This window comes from Talaromyces stipitatus, genomic scaffold, assembly GCF_000003125.1.
Source record: "Talaromyces stipitatus ATCC 10500 scf_1105507295523 genomic scaffold, whole genome shotgun sequence".
Classification (NCBI taxonomy): Eukaryota; Fungi; Ascomycota; class Eurotiomycetes; order Eurotiales; family Trichocomaceae; genus Talaromyces; species Talaromyces stipitatus.
Window position 1 is genome coordinate 4,368,001 of NW_002990113.1, and position 13,299 is coordinate 4,381,299.

The 13,299-nt window shown below is 48.4% G+C and overlaps 5 protein-coding genes across 5 annotated transcripts, besides 1 other annotated feature; 1 reads left to right on the forward strand and 4 right to left on the reverse strand.

Moving 5' to 3' along the window:
* Window positions 1–1,454: 1,454 nt before the first annotated feature.
* On the forward strand, window positions 1,455–6,297 carry TSTA_075490 (cell wall biogenesis protein phosphatase Ssd1, putative; the record flags this gene model as incomplete). The annotated part of the gene is made up of 5 exons (XM_002341523.1): window positions 1,455–1,554; window positions 1,616–4,128; window positions 4,182–4,541; window positions 4,593–5,596; window positions 5,654–6,297. The coding sequence occupies 5 exons, from the start codon at window positions 1,455–1,457 to the stop codon at window positions 5,691–5,693; spliced, it is 4,017 nt and encodes a 1,338-aa protein (XP_002341564.1). The 3' UTR covers window positions 5,694–6,297.
* Window positions 6,298–6,450: 153 nt separating this feature from the next.
* On the reverse strand, window positions 6,451–8,125 carry TSTA_075500 (ubiquitin conjugating enzyme E2, putative; the record flags this gene model as incomplete). The annotated part of the gene is made up of 3 exons (XM_002341524.1): window positions 6,451–7,676; window positions 7,735–8,064; window positions 8,123–8,125. The coding sequence occupies 3 exons, from the start codon at window positions 8,123–8,125 to the stop codon at window positions 6,612–6,614; spliced, it is 1,398 nt and encodes a 465-aa protein (XP_002341565.1). The 3' UTR covers window positions 6,451–6,611.
* A 634-nt stretch (window positions 8,126–8,759) lies between these two features.
* Window positions 8,760–9,712, reverse strand: TSTA_075510 (period circadian protein, putative). Its single transcript, XM_002341525.1, has 2 exons — window positions 9,495–9,712; window positions 8,760–9,426 (listed from the first exon to the last, which is right to left on the reverse strand). Exons 1-2 carry the CDS (start codon window positions 9,576–9,578, stop codon window positions 8,953–8,955), a joined length of 558 nt encoding a protein of 185 aa, XP_002341566.1. The 5' UTR covers window positions 9,579–9,712; the 3' UTR covers window positions 8,760–8,952.
* Window positions 9,133–9,188: a microsatellite.
* Window positions 9,713–10,816: 1,104 nt separating the features above from the next.
* TSTA_075520 (uncharacterized protein) lies at window positions 10,817–11,644 on the reverse strand. Its single transcript, XM_002341526.1, has 3 exons — window positions 11,425–11,644; window positions 11,074–11,362; window positions 10,817–10,993 (listed from the first exon to the last, which is right to left on the reverse strand). Exons 1-3 carry the CDS (start codon window positions 11,478–11,480, stop codon window positions 10,928–10,930), a joined length of 411 nt encoding a protein of 136 aa, XP_002341567.1. The 5' UTR covers window positions 11,481–11,644; the 3' UTR covers window positions 10,817–10,927.
* A 305-nt stretch (window positions 11,645–11,949) lies between these two features.
* On the reverse strand, window positions 11,950–13,116 carry TSTA_075530 (eukaryotic translation elongation factor 1 subunit Eef1-beta, putative). The gene is made up of 4 exons (XM_002341527.1): window positions 13,018–13,116; window positions 12,372–12,757; window positions 12,092–12,300; window positions 11,950–12,033 (listed from the first exon to the last, which is right to left on the reverse strand). Exons 1-4 carry the CDS (start codon window positions 13,095–13,097, stop codon window positions 12,013–12,015), a joined length of 696 nt encoding a protein of 231 aa, XP_002341568.1. The 5' UTR covers window positions 13,098–13,116; the 3' UTR covers window positions 11,950–12,012.
* Between the last annotated feature and the right edge of the window lie 183 nt (window positions 13,117–13,299).

A 13,299-nucleotide genomic window follows, 5' to 3' on the forward strand; every position in this document is an offset into this window, starting at 1 on the left:
CTCACCATGTTAGTTAGCTGTACTCCGTACACGAGCCAAGATGGCGAACGTTACAAGAAAGGTTCCTACAACCGCCCTGAGGTGTTCGTTGGTGGAAGCCTCAGACTCTCCAGACTAGTTACAAATGACTACGTATCTGACTGACCTCACCACACGTATGAGTTAGTAACTTTACTCACCTGCATGCCATGGCTCAATGGCAATCGCCCCCGTAGTTTATCTCCATCTAGATTTTCTCTCTCCTTTTCTCCCACACTCGCACACATCTACCTATCTTCGCCTTTCCTCCTCTACCCCCGCCCGCTCTGTCATCCTCTGATCTCTCGCTCATTCAAATTATTATTTCCGCTTGTCGTTCTCTTACGCAAGAATAATATAATTACGTCGATAGTAATAGCCTGAGTGAGTCGTTCTCTTCGCTCTCTCTCCTTTTGGGTTCCGCTTGCTGCCGTACCCGCCCAATCGGGAAAAGGCCAACTCTCCACGGCTCCTTCCCTGAGCTCTGCACCTCACTTCGCAGTTGCTCCTCCTGCTCAATCCATCTTTCCATCCGCGGGAGTCTCTCTTCCCCTCTCTCTTTCATCTTTTGGTCGCTCCCAAAAGAATTCTTTCTCTCTCTTCCTCCAACATACTTCGTCCTGAACTTCACCCTGAAGCTCGTCGTCGTCATCGAGGCCGTCGTGTGTGTGCCCACAAAATCCTAGTCAACCGTTACTGAATCGACCTGACGCTTTCCGTCGACCACATTCGATCCTTTTCTCGACTGTCTGATCCCTACAAGAGCTCCATTGACAATTGTCCCCCTTTTCCGGGAAAATAGAAAGCTGCCCCTCGTTAAACGGTAGCCCGTCCTGTTCGAAAAACTACCTACAACCTTATTGAATCACTGCATCAGCTTTTCTGTCTCTGCTTTCGCCGGTGTCAAGTTTTGTTCTGCAAGCATACTCTTTGTTGCGTTGACTGCCTCATATATACGATTATTGCTGTTGGCTTTGTCATTTTGTTTGATTCATCCTGGCCTGATTTAGCAGCAGTCTCGGATTTCCTTCATTCCAAGGAATCAAATTATTCAAACTCATTCGAGACTCTCTTTTGAAATAACAGTGAGTGGCCTTTTCTCAATCATTCTACGGGCAGATGCTTGTGTGTGACTTGTTTCTTTCCTATCACTTGTCACTCCATGTACTCTCCCGGGTTTCGTTGGTAACGTGACAAGAATCCAATCGCTGACATCATCTCCTCTTGCTACTAGCTCCGTCACAACTGCCCTCGCTCGAAATCCGCACAGAATTGGATTATCCTCGGTCGGCAACCGACTCGAGCAGTCCTTGTCAGTCTACAATTGATAATCACATCGTTGTGACTCGGCATTCATAGGAGTAACAACCTGTGACTTTCCGGTTTTCAACATCAAGCACGGAGAAACCTATCATTATATACTTTGATTCGGCAAGATGGACCACCAACAAGGTCAGCCTGGGATTCCAGGTCCTGCTGGCCGCCGGCTTCATATTGCCCACCGACGAAGTCCATCTGAATTGACACCTCTTATGAGTAAGTTGTTTTCCACCGCCCGTTGAGGCAAAGCCGAACACTGACCTTGGGGGAACACTAGTGGAACAACTAGCTATTCAGCAACAAATTGAGCTGCTGCAACAGCAACAGCAGCAAATTGCAGCCACGCATCAACAATACGTCAACATGGGACTGCTGCAGCCCCAACAACCTCTTGGTCAAGTATCGGGATTCTCTCCCCAGATTGGCCAGGGAACAATGGCCGGTGTATCACCTCAGGTCCACGCTTTCCAATTTCCTCAACAGCTCGGAGTTCCCGTAAATAACGGATCTTCTCATCGCCGAAATCAGTCTGCCTTGCCGGGCATGGGAATGGGCCCGCCGCCAGCCCCGTCTTCTGGCGCATCAGGATCAGCCTTTGCGGATCATCATCAGGGAAACCAAAATCGTGAGAACAGTGGCCCGTCAAGGGGACGAGGTGGGCCTATTGGCGGAGGTCATCAGCGCCGTCACTCATTAGCTCTACCAGAAGCAAAGAAAGCCGCGGAACTAGCGCAACAAAAACGTACTGCAGCCGGGTTCCAGTTCCCAGCTCCCGGTTCATCAGAATCTCCAACTGCTGAAGAAAAGCCAAAGACTCCTCAACCCCAGGGATTGGGTCTGCAGCGTGCAGGCAACTTGCGCGGTGGAGCCCACGGCAGAAGTCAGTCAATGGCCGTTGGTCGTGGTGCAACTGGGTTCCAATTTCCCATTCCTGAGAGTAGCCCAGCGGAACATCCCAGGCGTGGTCATGGTCGTACACCGTCAAGGAATTTTGATGGAAATTGGCGACAACAAAATAACAACAATAACCAGGATCAGCAGAAATCGAATCAGGGCGGATTCGGACAACAGCAAGGTGGGAATACTTTCCAACCGGGCCACCGCTCGCGTGCATCCATGAACCAATCCATTGGCTCCATTGGCCAATTCCAATATCCCAACGCTGCCCCTCAATTGATCCAACTACCTCAAGGTCAGGTTGTCATGGCTCCACAGCTATTCAATGGCCAGCAACTGAACCCGCTCCAACTCGCCCAACTTCAGGCTATGCAGCAGAATGGTCAACTGAACGGCCTTCAGGCTAGCCAGCACGCTCCTCAGCAATTGTCTGCGCAGCAACAACAGCAACAGCGCAAGACACTCTTCACTCCGTACCTCCCGCAAGCGAACCTGCCTGCTCTCCTCAGCAATGGACAACTCGTCGCTGGCATCCTCCGCGTCAACAAGAAGAACCGCTCAGACGCCTACGTCACGTGCACGGAACTCGATGCTGATATCTTTATCTGTGGAAGCAAAGATCGTAATCGAGCTCTCGAGGGCGACTTTGTTGCCGTAGAGCTGTTGGATGTTGACGAGGTGTGGTCTCAGAAGCGCGAGAAGGAAGAAAAGAAGAAACGCAAGGACATCACCGATTCTAGATCGGGCGACAAGTTGTCTCGTTCCGATTCCGGTGCCAATGGCGACAACCAACAGGTCGGCCCTGACGGTAGCATTCGTCGTCGTGGTAGTCTACGCCAGCGCCCCACCCAGAAGAAGAACGACGACGTTGAAGTCGAAGGGCAGAGCCTTCTGCTAGTCGAGGAGGACGAGATCAGTGATGAGCAGAAGCCATTGTATGCCGGTCACATTGTTGCTGTCATTGAACGTGTTGCAGGGCAGATGTTCTCAGGAACTCTGGGTCTTTTGCGCCCTAGCAGTCAAGCCACCAAGGAGAAGCAGGAGGCTGAACGTGCCGCCAGAGACGGCGGGCATGGTCGTCAACAGGACAGACAGCAAGACAAGCCTAAGATTGTCTGGTTCAAACCTACTGACAAACGTGTACCCCTGATTGCTATCCCCACTGAGCAAGCACCGCGTGATTTTGTCGAGAAGCATCAGGATTACGCCAACCGTATCTTCGTCGCTTGTATTAAGCGGTGGCCTATCACTTCTCTTCATCCCTTCGGCACTCTCGTTGAGCAACTTGGCGAGATGGGTGACTTGAAAGTGGAAACTGACGCACTTTTGCGCGACAATAACTTCGCAGCTGATGAATTCTCAGAGGCGGTGCTCAAGAATGTCGGGTGGGAAGATTGGACAGTGGCTTCCGAAGGCGATTCTCTCCTCTCCAACCGCCGAGATTTCCGGGACGAAACTACATTCACGATTGACCCATCAGGCTCCAAAGAACTTGATGATGCTATTCACATCAAGAAGCTTGCTGACGGCAAGGTTGAAGTTGGTATTCACGTAGCGGACGTCGCCCACTTTGTCAAGGCGAACTCATTGGTCGATAGGGAAGCCAAGAAGAGAGGAACAGGAGTCTACTTGATGAACCGAGTTGTGAATATGCTACCACCTCGCTTATCGACTGAAATATGCTCTTTGCTTCCTGGCCAGGAACGCTTGACTGTCAGTGTTGTCTTCAAGGTTGACACCGCGACTGGCGCTGTCGATGATGATGTGTGGATTGGCAAGAGTGTAATCAAGAGCTCTGGCAAATTGACCTACGACGATGTTAATGCTGCCATCACTGGAGAGTCTGGTAGTCCGTTGGACGGTGTGAATGCTGATGATATTCGCCTTCTTGAAGTGAGTATGCTTGTAATTACCAAACAGCTGTCTCAAACTAACATCTTTAACAGGCAATCACCACCAAGTTCAAAGAGGCCAGGTTTGGCAACCGTGCTACCGATATCCCGGCCCTGCGCCTGATTTATCAGCTTGACGATGAGAACATACCAGTCGAACTCAACATCTTCGACTCATCGCCAGCTCATGAAGTCATTGAAGAATTGAGCTACAAAGCCAACTTTTTTGTTGCACGCAAGCTCTTTGCCGCTATGCCCGAGAAAGCGTTCCTTCGACGCCAAGCTGTTCCAAACCCTCGCCGCCTACAGACTTTTGTCGACCGAATGAACAGACTAGGCTATGAAATTGACCCTTCAAGCAGTGGTTCCCTGCAAGCTAGCCTGTTCAAGGTGAAGGATGCTGATCTTCGCAAGGTGCGTAATAAGTTGCAGCCGCTGCGTGTCCCTTCAAGTTAACTCGTGTAGGGTATGGAAACCGTCCTTATTAAGGCAATGCAACGTGCCAAATACTATGTTGCTGGTAATGTTACGGAGGCACAACGCCAACATTACGCTCTGAACTTGCCACTTTATGCTCATTTCACGAGCCCTACTCGTCGCTACGCTGACGTTATTGTTCACCGTCAATTGGAGGCCGTCCTGTCTAACGGGGCTATTGAATTCACGGACGATGTCGACACATTGGTAAAGACTGCCGAGCAGTGCAACAACAAGAAAGATTCTGCACACAACGCCCAGGAGCAAAGCGTGCATATTGAATCCTGCCGTGTCATGGATAAGAAGCGCTCTGAAGTTGGCGGTGACCTCATCAGCGAAGGTATCGTTCTTTGCGTTTACGAGTCTGCCTTTGATGTACTCCTTCCTGAGTTCGGTTTCGAGAAGCGTGTGCATTGCGACCAGCTTCCATTGAAGAAAGCAGAATATCGTAAAGATACTCGCGTCCTTGAATTGTACTGGGAGAAGGGTATTCCCTCTTCTGCCTACATTCCGGAAGATGAAAGACCCAATGCAAGCAGTTCTAGAGCTGCCCACGCAGCGGCGGCTGCTCAAGAGGCAGAAGCAGCTCGCGAGCGGGCACGCGAGAGAGAGGAGGCCCAGCGTAAACAAACCGAGACTGGAACAATGTCTACGGACGACGTTGATGCTCTCTTTGACGACGATGATGACATTTCAGAATTGACTGAGATGGCTGCTGGAGTGTCGCTCAATTCCTCTGCAGATCGCCCAACACAAAGCATGCCCCCGTCACCGACTCGCAACGGTCATGACGGTCAAGGTCCGCACCGGGCTCGCTCTGATCCTAAGATTGCAATTAGCGCTAGCGAAACACCAGAAGCCAAATTGACCGATAAGGAGAAGTATCTCAATCTCTTCAAGCTTCGGGAGGAGGACGGTGAATATATTCAAGACGTGACTGAAATGACTCGTGTGCCCATTATTCTCAAGACTGACTTGAGCAAGAGCCCACCGTGAGTTTTTTCTTTGCTCGTAACTGTTGTTTCGTGCTGGCTAACTAAATTTAACAGGTGCCTGACTATCCGTTCTGTCAACCCATACGCTCTATAAATCTTTAATACCTCGGTTGATATCTTTTAATCGTTTAAGCATGAACTATCTTGGAGGAATGACCAATGTCCAACGGGTTGAGTATAGCTTATTGTTTGTGAACTCATCCGCTACTTGGTCAATCAAAGAAGTCTTGTTACACCGGTTGGTTTTGGGTTATTTTTTTCAGAGTGGAATGTGAATTGTTCAAATCATTGCATGCACTAGAACGGGTGGCCGCATGAAATCCTATGATGAAGATCTCCTCTCCGTCTGACATCCGTGGTTCGATTCTATGAAATGGTTGGTGACGCAGCAATATTGAGTCTTGGACTGGTGACTGGATGTCACGGAAGGGACATACATCTGCATCTGATTAGCGTTCTGTTATCAAGCATCATCAATGACGCCGAGGACAAATTGAGGGGGAAGCTCGATTATATATAACTCATGCGATCTATCTTTACTGTGCGAGTAAAGAGTGGTTGTATCGAAGTCCTTGGAGAGCTTACCTACCTACCTGCAAGCGAGTTTGAGATGTTTTTATCCCAGGAATATATTTACATAGCTGCTTATCTGTTAATTACTTATTTATTATACCAAAATGCAGAATCATTGATCTTGATCTCTACACTATTTGTACGTTGGATGAATTTCAGATTCAACTGAGATATGTATGAAACTGTCGACTGTATGTATGTCCTCAAGCAACCAATAACGCCACTTTACGTACACCTCGCTAGAATATATCAATCCAATCCAATCAGCCAACTGACCATATCCGTCCGGTGCAAAAAATGCAAATGAAGTCTTGAAATCGCGTCAATACAAACGCCTAAACCAAGATCCAAAAGATTGTGTAATGAAATTCGTAGAATTGTCATATCTCATCATTGTCATCAGTTTATTTTCATTTTTTATGTACCAAAAGCAGGGTACTCAAAGTCGTCGTAGTCCGATTCTAGGCTTTCCTCTGCCGGACACAGCTTTGCGAGTACTAGTTATATTAGTATTGTTGCTGCCATTAAAAGTCGGTTTAGTGACCTTCGTCGGCGACAAGGGTCTCGTAGCTGCCGTTGATGGCGATAGTATTGACGACGAGGATGATGATGTACTCAGTGATTTCATGACTACACCTGTAGGTGTTGAGAATGGTGGAGTATCCGATGTATTTGACAACTCCTTAGGTAGCGAAGAGAATGAACCGGTTATATTCTCCTTGCCGTAGGTTGGTCGACGGCAGTGACGGTTGTTACGAGTGTCCATGAGGAGGAGTTTGTTGACGTTGTCGAGTTCCACGTCATCCTTGTAGATTGCGTAGGAAGTTGGCGTCGAGTCATTAGTGTTGTGCAGACCGGGAAATGCTTGAGATGAACAAGGGGTTTGGAACCGGGTTGAGAATACAGATGAGTTTTGAGACGAATAAGGAGATGAAAACTTGAGCGAAATGGTGTTGTTGGCGGCGATATTCCGCTCTGATGCAGTCATACCATCGCTCAACATGTCCTCGTCATCAGATGCACAGTCAAGCATAATCATGTCCGTCTCCAAGACTGGGGTGGTCGGAATAACAGATAGAGGCTTTTTAGCAAGCCCATTTCGTTTAGGCTGAGACGATAGAATAGGGACCGGCTCCGGTGATAATGATGGATCGTTTTCCTTGCAGTCGTCCTCGATATCGTCCATGTCTTCGTCCGCATTAGAGGGCTGTGGTGGTGATATCTCCGAATGCTTCTTCTTCATGACCAGCGATGATGATTTGGGTTGGTGTCGTAGTTCTATAATTTCCTGCTCATTCTCGGATCTAGCAGCCATTTCAGGATCTTCTCCTCGCTGTTTGGCTTGTAAAACAGCTTGTTTCAGAGCAAATGGTACTGGTGCGTGTATCGACGTCATCAAGCGTGCTTGGCGGGCGAATTCATTGTAGTCATCCTGTAGCAGGGAGCCTGCCATAGGGTTCAAGGCCGAGTCTGGATTTGGATGGATGAGCAGGCAAGATATGGTCTGCATAATGTGTTAGTTTCCTTTCCTTCTTCCCATTCAGGGAATGACAAAAACATACCACAAGAATATCCCGTAATGTCAATTTGGATTCCCAGTCTCTCTTGAGAGTGTCCACACACACTGCACCCGTCGACTCCTCGACATTGGGGTGCCATATGCGTGTCTTGAATGCGGCCTTGGGTGGGCTTGCAGGATAATCTTCCGGGATACGAAGCTGCAACCGCCATAACCCAGCTGAATATGGAGTACCTTGTGGTCCAGCGAGCATCACAACCAGCTGGCTCAGATCATCGTTTTCAGTATCTGCTGGGGAGAAGAGGTAATTCGGGGGAAGTTCGTTGTTGTGGAGGTCTGCATGGTCGGCAATGAGCCGACGCAGCTTGGAGACCTATTGATGGGTTAGTAGATTGTTAGAGTAACGACTCAGGCATAGTGGCTAAACGTACCATGATTGTACGTGTGATGTGGTCAGCCGTCGACAGTTGAGTCAATGTTTTTATTGTTCAACAAGTCGCGCTTGGACGGAGTTGTCGCAAAACACCGTCACTCGAGAAATCGGTTGCTTATTTCGAGTTTGGCTAGCTCGCAGGTGAATCGTCACTGACGCGGCGAAATATGCAAGCACAAAGGATCACTTCCAAATACCAGGAGCAGTGCGACTTGGTTGAGTGAGCAAGTAAGTGTGTAGTAATCTTACGTAGTTGAGGGAAAGCAGGATGAGGTTGCCCGGGAAGCGGGAGCTCGGCCGTCTTTTTGTTTGGAGCGTTTGTTTTGGTTGCGCCGCCAAAGGGATGGCCGAAATCGGTAATTTTACGTGTTGTGTATCGCATTTACGGTGTTTGTTGATGCGCTATACCGAGCTTGGTAATCAGTACAACGCGTCATGTCTCGATCGGGTTAGACCAGGCGCGAAACGGCGACGCGAGTTTTCGTGTCGCAATAATATGATTTCCTAAAGTGGTTGGTAAGGCTCGTATCGTACGGTATATTTGACCATCGTTACGAGCCCGTTTTACTAGTAAATCCGGGGAAAGAATGCTGCCTATCGATTAGATTGCGATTAACTGATTAGGGTATGACTGATCTGAGAAATGCGATTAATATTATTACTCGGTTTGTACGCCTATGGTATGCATGTACAACGAAATGAAAATGACAGGCCTGTGACGGTAACAATCAGGCAGGGACTTGGGGGAATTCATAGAACACATTGAAGAAATCGTGGGAAGGTATTAGGAGACAGTCTCATGATCAAATAGGGAAGATATTCTCAGCTCTAGATGAGCATGGCAAAGGCAGCACCAGCGACGAGGGAAAGACCCATGGGGCCAGCAGTAGCCATCGCGGCAGCACCAGTGGCGTGGGTGGAAGAGGCAGAAGAGCTGGAGGTGCCAGAGGTGTGAGTGCTGGATTCGGATGTGGTAGCGGTGGAGAATCCAGAGGATGTCACTTTGCCAGTAGTAGTACCAGTGGTTGTGCCAGTAGTAGTACCAGTAGTAGTACCAGTAGTAGCACCAGTGACAGTGCCAGTAGCGGTGCCAGAACCAGTAGCAGAGCTACCAGAAGGAGCAGCAGAGGTGTCAGTGGTGGTAGGCGAAAGTGGCACAACAGGAGAAGTGAGGCCAGCAGGGATTGATGCTGCAGGGGGCTGAGAAGTGGCGGCTTCAGGCTGGCTGGTGACAACGGAAGGCTGGCCAGTGACCACACCCAGAGAGTTGGTCATGGTCAAGTACTGGGTAGCTGGGTTGGACTATGACACAGAAGAACGTTAGCAAGAGTGGTCAATCCGTCAATCCGCCCGAGGCAAAATGCACATACCACCGAGACAGGAGTGACAGAAGTGTCGGCGCTCTGAGCGATAGCGACAGTCGCAAAAGCAGCGGCAGCGATGATGGAACGCATGATGGCTAGTGACGATAGGGAACTGGTTTGAACGAGTGGATTCGTCGATTTCGACGTTGGATATCTACGCGAAGTAGGGGGACACGTCGAAGGAGGTAAAATATGGAGTGAGGAGAGAAAAGGAAAAGCTCCTCAGGTACAGAGCTGGGGATGTCTCTTATAAACAAAGGCCAAACACGGGACTGCCTTGGAAGGCTGGTGCAATCCTGATTTCGCCCGACTAGTACGCTGGACTAGCAGACTGAGCAATCTTATTTGCACTGGATAAGTCCAATGAAATCGAATCTTCACTCTGATCCTTACATAACCTCCCCAGACTGATTGGCTTCATCCTCGCAGAATAATGTTCGGGTGGCGTCCACACTAGCCCAGGCCTGTTTCACTTGGTCTATGGGATGATGCCATGACTATCTTACCACTAAGACAGCAACAAACCTGATCTTGCGAAAGCGCTGCGTTGTGCATTGTGCGTTGTGCGTTGTAGCGTTGTAGCGTCGTAGCTGGAATCTTCTGTGGAGTCGGTGTCTTACTTGTAGCTATTCATAGGTAAGGCACCAAGGCATCAGACCCTGCCAAGAAATTATTTCTATCATTTGTGATGCATCACACTCTCGCTAAATAGTCCCAGACGATCTTCAGTTGGCTATACTATATAGTATACGCCGGCTACAACTCCGGCATATAAATCCGCAGGATAACCATCGACAAACTTACACGACGAGACAAAGCCAAATCCAGTCTCGACTGACTAGACAGACAACTAGACAGACATGCAAGCAACCCCTGTCTCCGAGTGACCTGGTTACTCGCTTGGCATTGGCGTGGGACTGGTGACTTGACATTGGCAGAACTAGTAAATTTTTTTGATCAACTACTATGTATGCAGAAAATTAGGACTATCCCTAGTATTCACTACGTACATGCAGATCACGTGTCTACTTTCGTACATCCTAATCTACTATACTAGATCAAGTAAACGATATCCGACGAGAACTCTTTCAGCTTCTTCTCTATGAAGCAAGCTGCGGCACTTGTAAGCAACCTGTGAGCGTGAATGGATCTGAGCCTGCGAGTCTGGTGAATCAGCGCCTTAGAAAGGATCTCCGTGGTACTTCATGGAGAGATGTCGCTCAAAGGAATGCCACTGGATGATGTTTCGAAAACCAGTCCGGGAGAGGGATATGTGGACACTGATGATATTGGAAAGACTCGGGATTAACAAGCGCAGAATGTTAAACCGGCGAATGAAACAGGTGGCATATGAATTGTGCGATTATACTGCGGTATACCTATACAACTAGGACTATTTTCCTTCACACCCATAAACTGATATATTTATAAAATGTGAATCACGACTTGATGATGTTTTCCTGACCCTGCGTGCGCATCCAATCTGCAAACTCCCGACGACTTTTCTACATTGATAAATCAATTAGCACTTGTCCCACCCAAAATACCAGAATCAACGACGAGCGAAAAGAAAGAAGAAACCCACTCTAACATCCCAAAACCCAGATCGAATCTCCAAATTCTTGTACGGATTCTTTGCGCCACCTTCCCGCTCAATCTGACCTGCCCATGCGCCATGTGTGATAGGCTTGAGTTTCTCAGCTCCTAGAACTAGACCAGTCGACACCAAGACGACAGACACCAACGCCTCTATTGTGATGTCGAGCGGCACAACGGCGAAGAAGTTGCTCGCTGTTGTGGGGTTTGTGCCGGATGTGCTGGCGGCGAGCGTGACGCTGCTGTAGAGCGTTGTATGTTCGTGGGCCGAGTACCCTCTGTAAAGTAAGAGTTAGGATTGCTTATTCCGTGATGCAGATAGAAAGGCTTGAGTGCTCACGCATGAGCCAGAAGGACAAGGCCGAAGAATGTGATGATGCGTGAGAAGAATCCCATGATGAAGAGCGGTTGGACGTAGTCGAAATCGATGGCTCTGGATGGAATCGGACAATTGTATCCTCTATATATTCTGATGGATTCAATTTTGCGCGGCTGGAAGGAATAATGTCAAAAGTGCGACAGATGCGATACTGAATCGTCCTGCTTGGGATTTTGAGGTTGATTGGTGGTTGAAAATGTCATGGTTGCATCTAGCTTAGCTACGTACTACGGATGCGGAGAGTCCCTCTAGCGCAAAACCCACCGCGACAGGATTTTGGTCGACACTTTTGCTGTCGAGATATAACTATGCATTTACGACATGGGATGTGTCTGTCTACATACTACATATTGCAGAGACAAATTTGAAAATGATACTCATCAACGGACACATACATCATATCTTTGTTTATCACCCAATCTACATCAGGCCAAGTGTCTAATATTCAACAAAAAAAGATCAGGAAAAGGTCATGATATTTTAGTGATCTTGAAAGACATAGTCTCCATATTCATCATCTTATTCTTCATATCATTAAGCATATCACGTTTACAATTTTTGCATAGCAGCCTAGTCAGAACGTTAGTACCATCCCCAAATTTCAACAGTAGCAAAAGGATAAACGTACAACATCGGTGGATTGGACATGGTCCTCATCCTCCTCAATCTGCTGCTGGAGATCATCAAGAGAGACCTTCTCGTCCTCAACAACCAAGTTGATTTGGAGCTTCTTGATACCGAAACCGACAGCAACAAGCTTGGAGGCACCCCAGACGAGACCGTCAGTCTCAATGGCACGGACATTCTTCTCCATCTCCTCGAGGTTGGTCTCATCATCTGCAAGCGATTTATTAGTATCCCTGCATAATCCCCACCGAGCGAGAGTGTATATCAAAGGATCAACTCACCCCATGGCTTAACTTCTAAGGTAACCAATGACTTAGCAGCAGGCTTGGGCTTGGCCTCCTTCTTCTTCTTGTATTCAGCAAGACGAGCCTCACGCTCCTTGACAACCTCTGGGTCTTCCTCTTCTTCGTCATCACTGCCGAAGAGGTCGTCCATATCATCATCATCGCCGGCAGCAGCAGGCTTGTCCTTGGGGTTGGTAGGAAGCTCTGTTGACTCAGGTCCATAGGTGGTGTAGGCCTTGGAGGGGTCACCAGGTAGGGTGGAGAACTCTGATTCATATGTGGCAATGTGCTTGTACCAGCGAGCAACATGGGGGTACTTGGCGGCGTCAGGAGCACCGCTCAAGGCCTTGAATGTGACAACATCGGCCTGGGAAGGAGTGTGGCTATACAGAAGGGACTAGTTAGTCATAAACCTTCAAGATCATGAAACATTACTGCCATAACAAAGACTCAAAATGGGATAAGTGCCAAAACATCAGAAGCGCGATTGCTCGCATTGTGTGTAGTCATACAGCGGTGTCTTAAGCCGCCTCCTAAACACGGACCAATTTGATTTCATCATAAAAGTAGAAGCACAGAGAGAAACACAGCTAGCAAACAGAACCTGAACAAAACATGCGAAATCGAGGCGCTGACCACTTACCCAACGATGTAGCTTCGGGTAGAGAGGAAGTTGTTGGCGATGGTGAGGCCAGCATCGGAAACGAGGTCGGTGAAACCCATTTTGAAGAAAGGAAGGAAGATGGATATATTTAAAAAGAAAGAGGAGAGTCGAGATGTGAAGATGTATTGGAGAGAGAAGGAAGAAAAGGATAGCCCAACGTGGTCTAAAATTCGGGTTGAGAATTTTCTTTTTGCTTAGCGGGAGCCCCTCCTTTACGGGCTGCTAGCCAAGGGGGTTATCACGTGACCGGTTGGCCAGCCG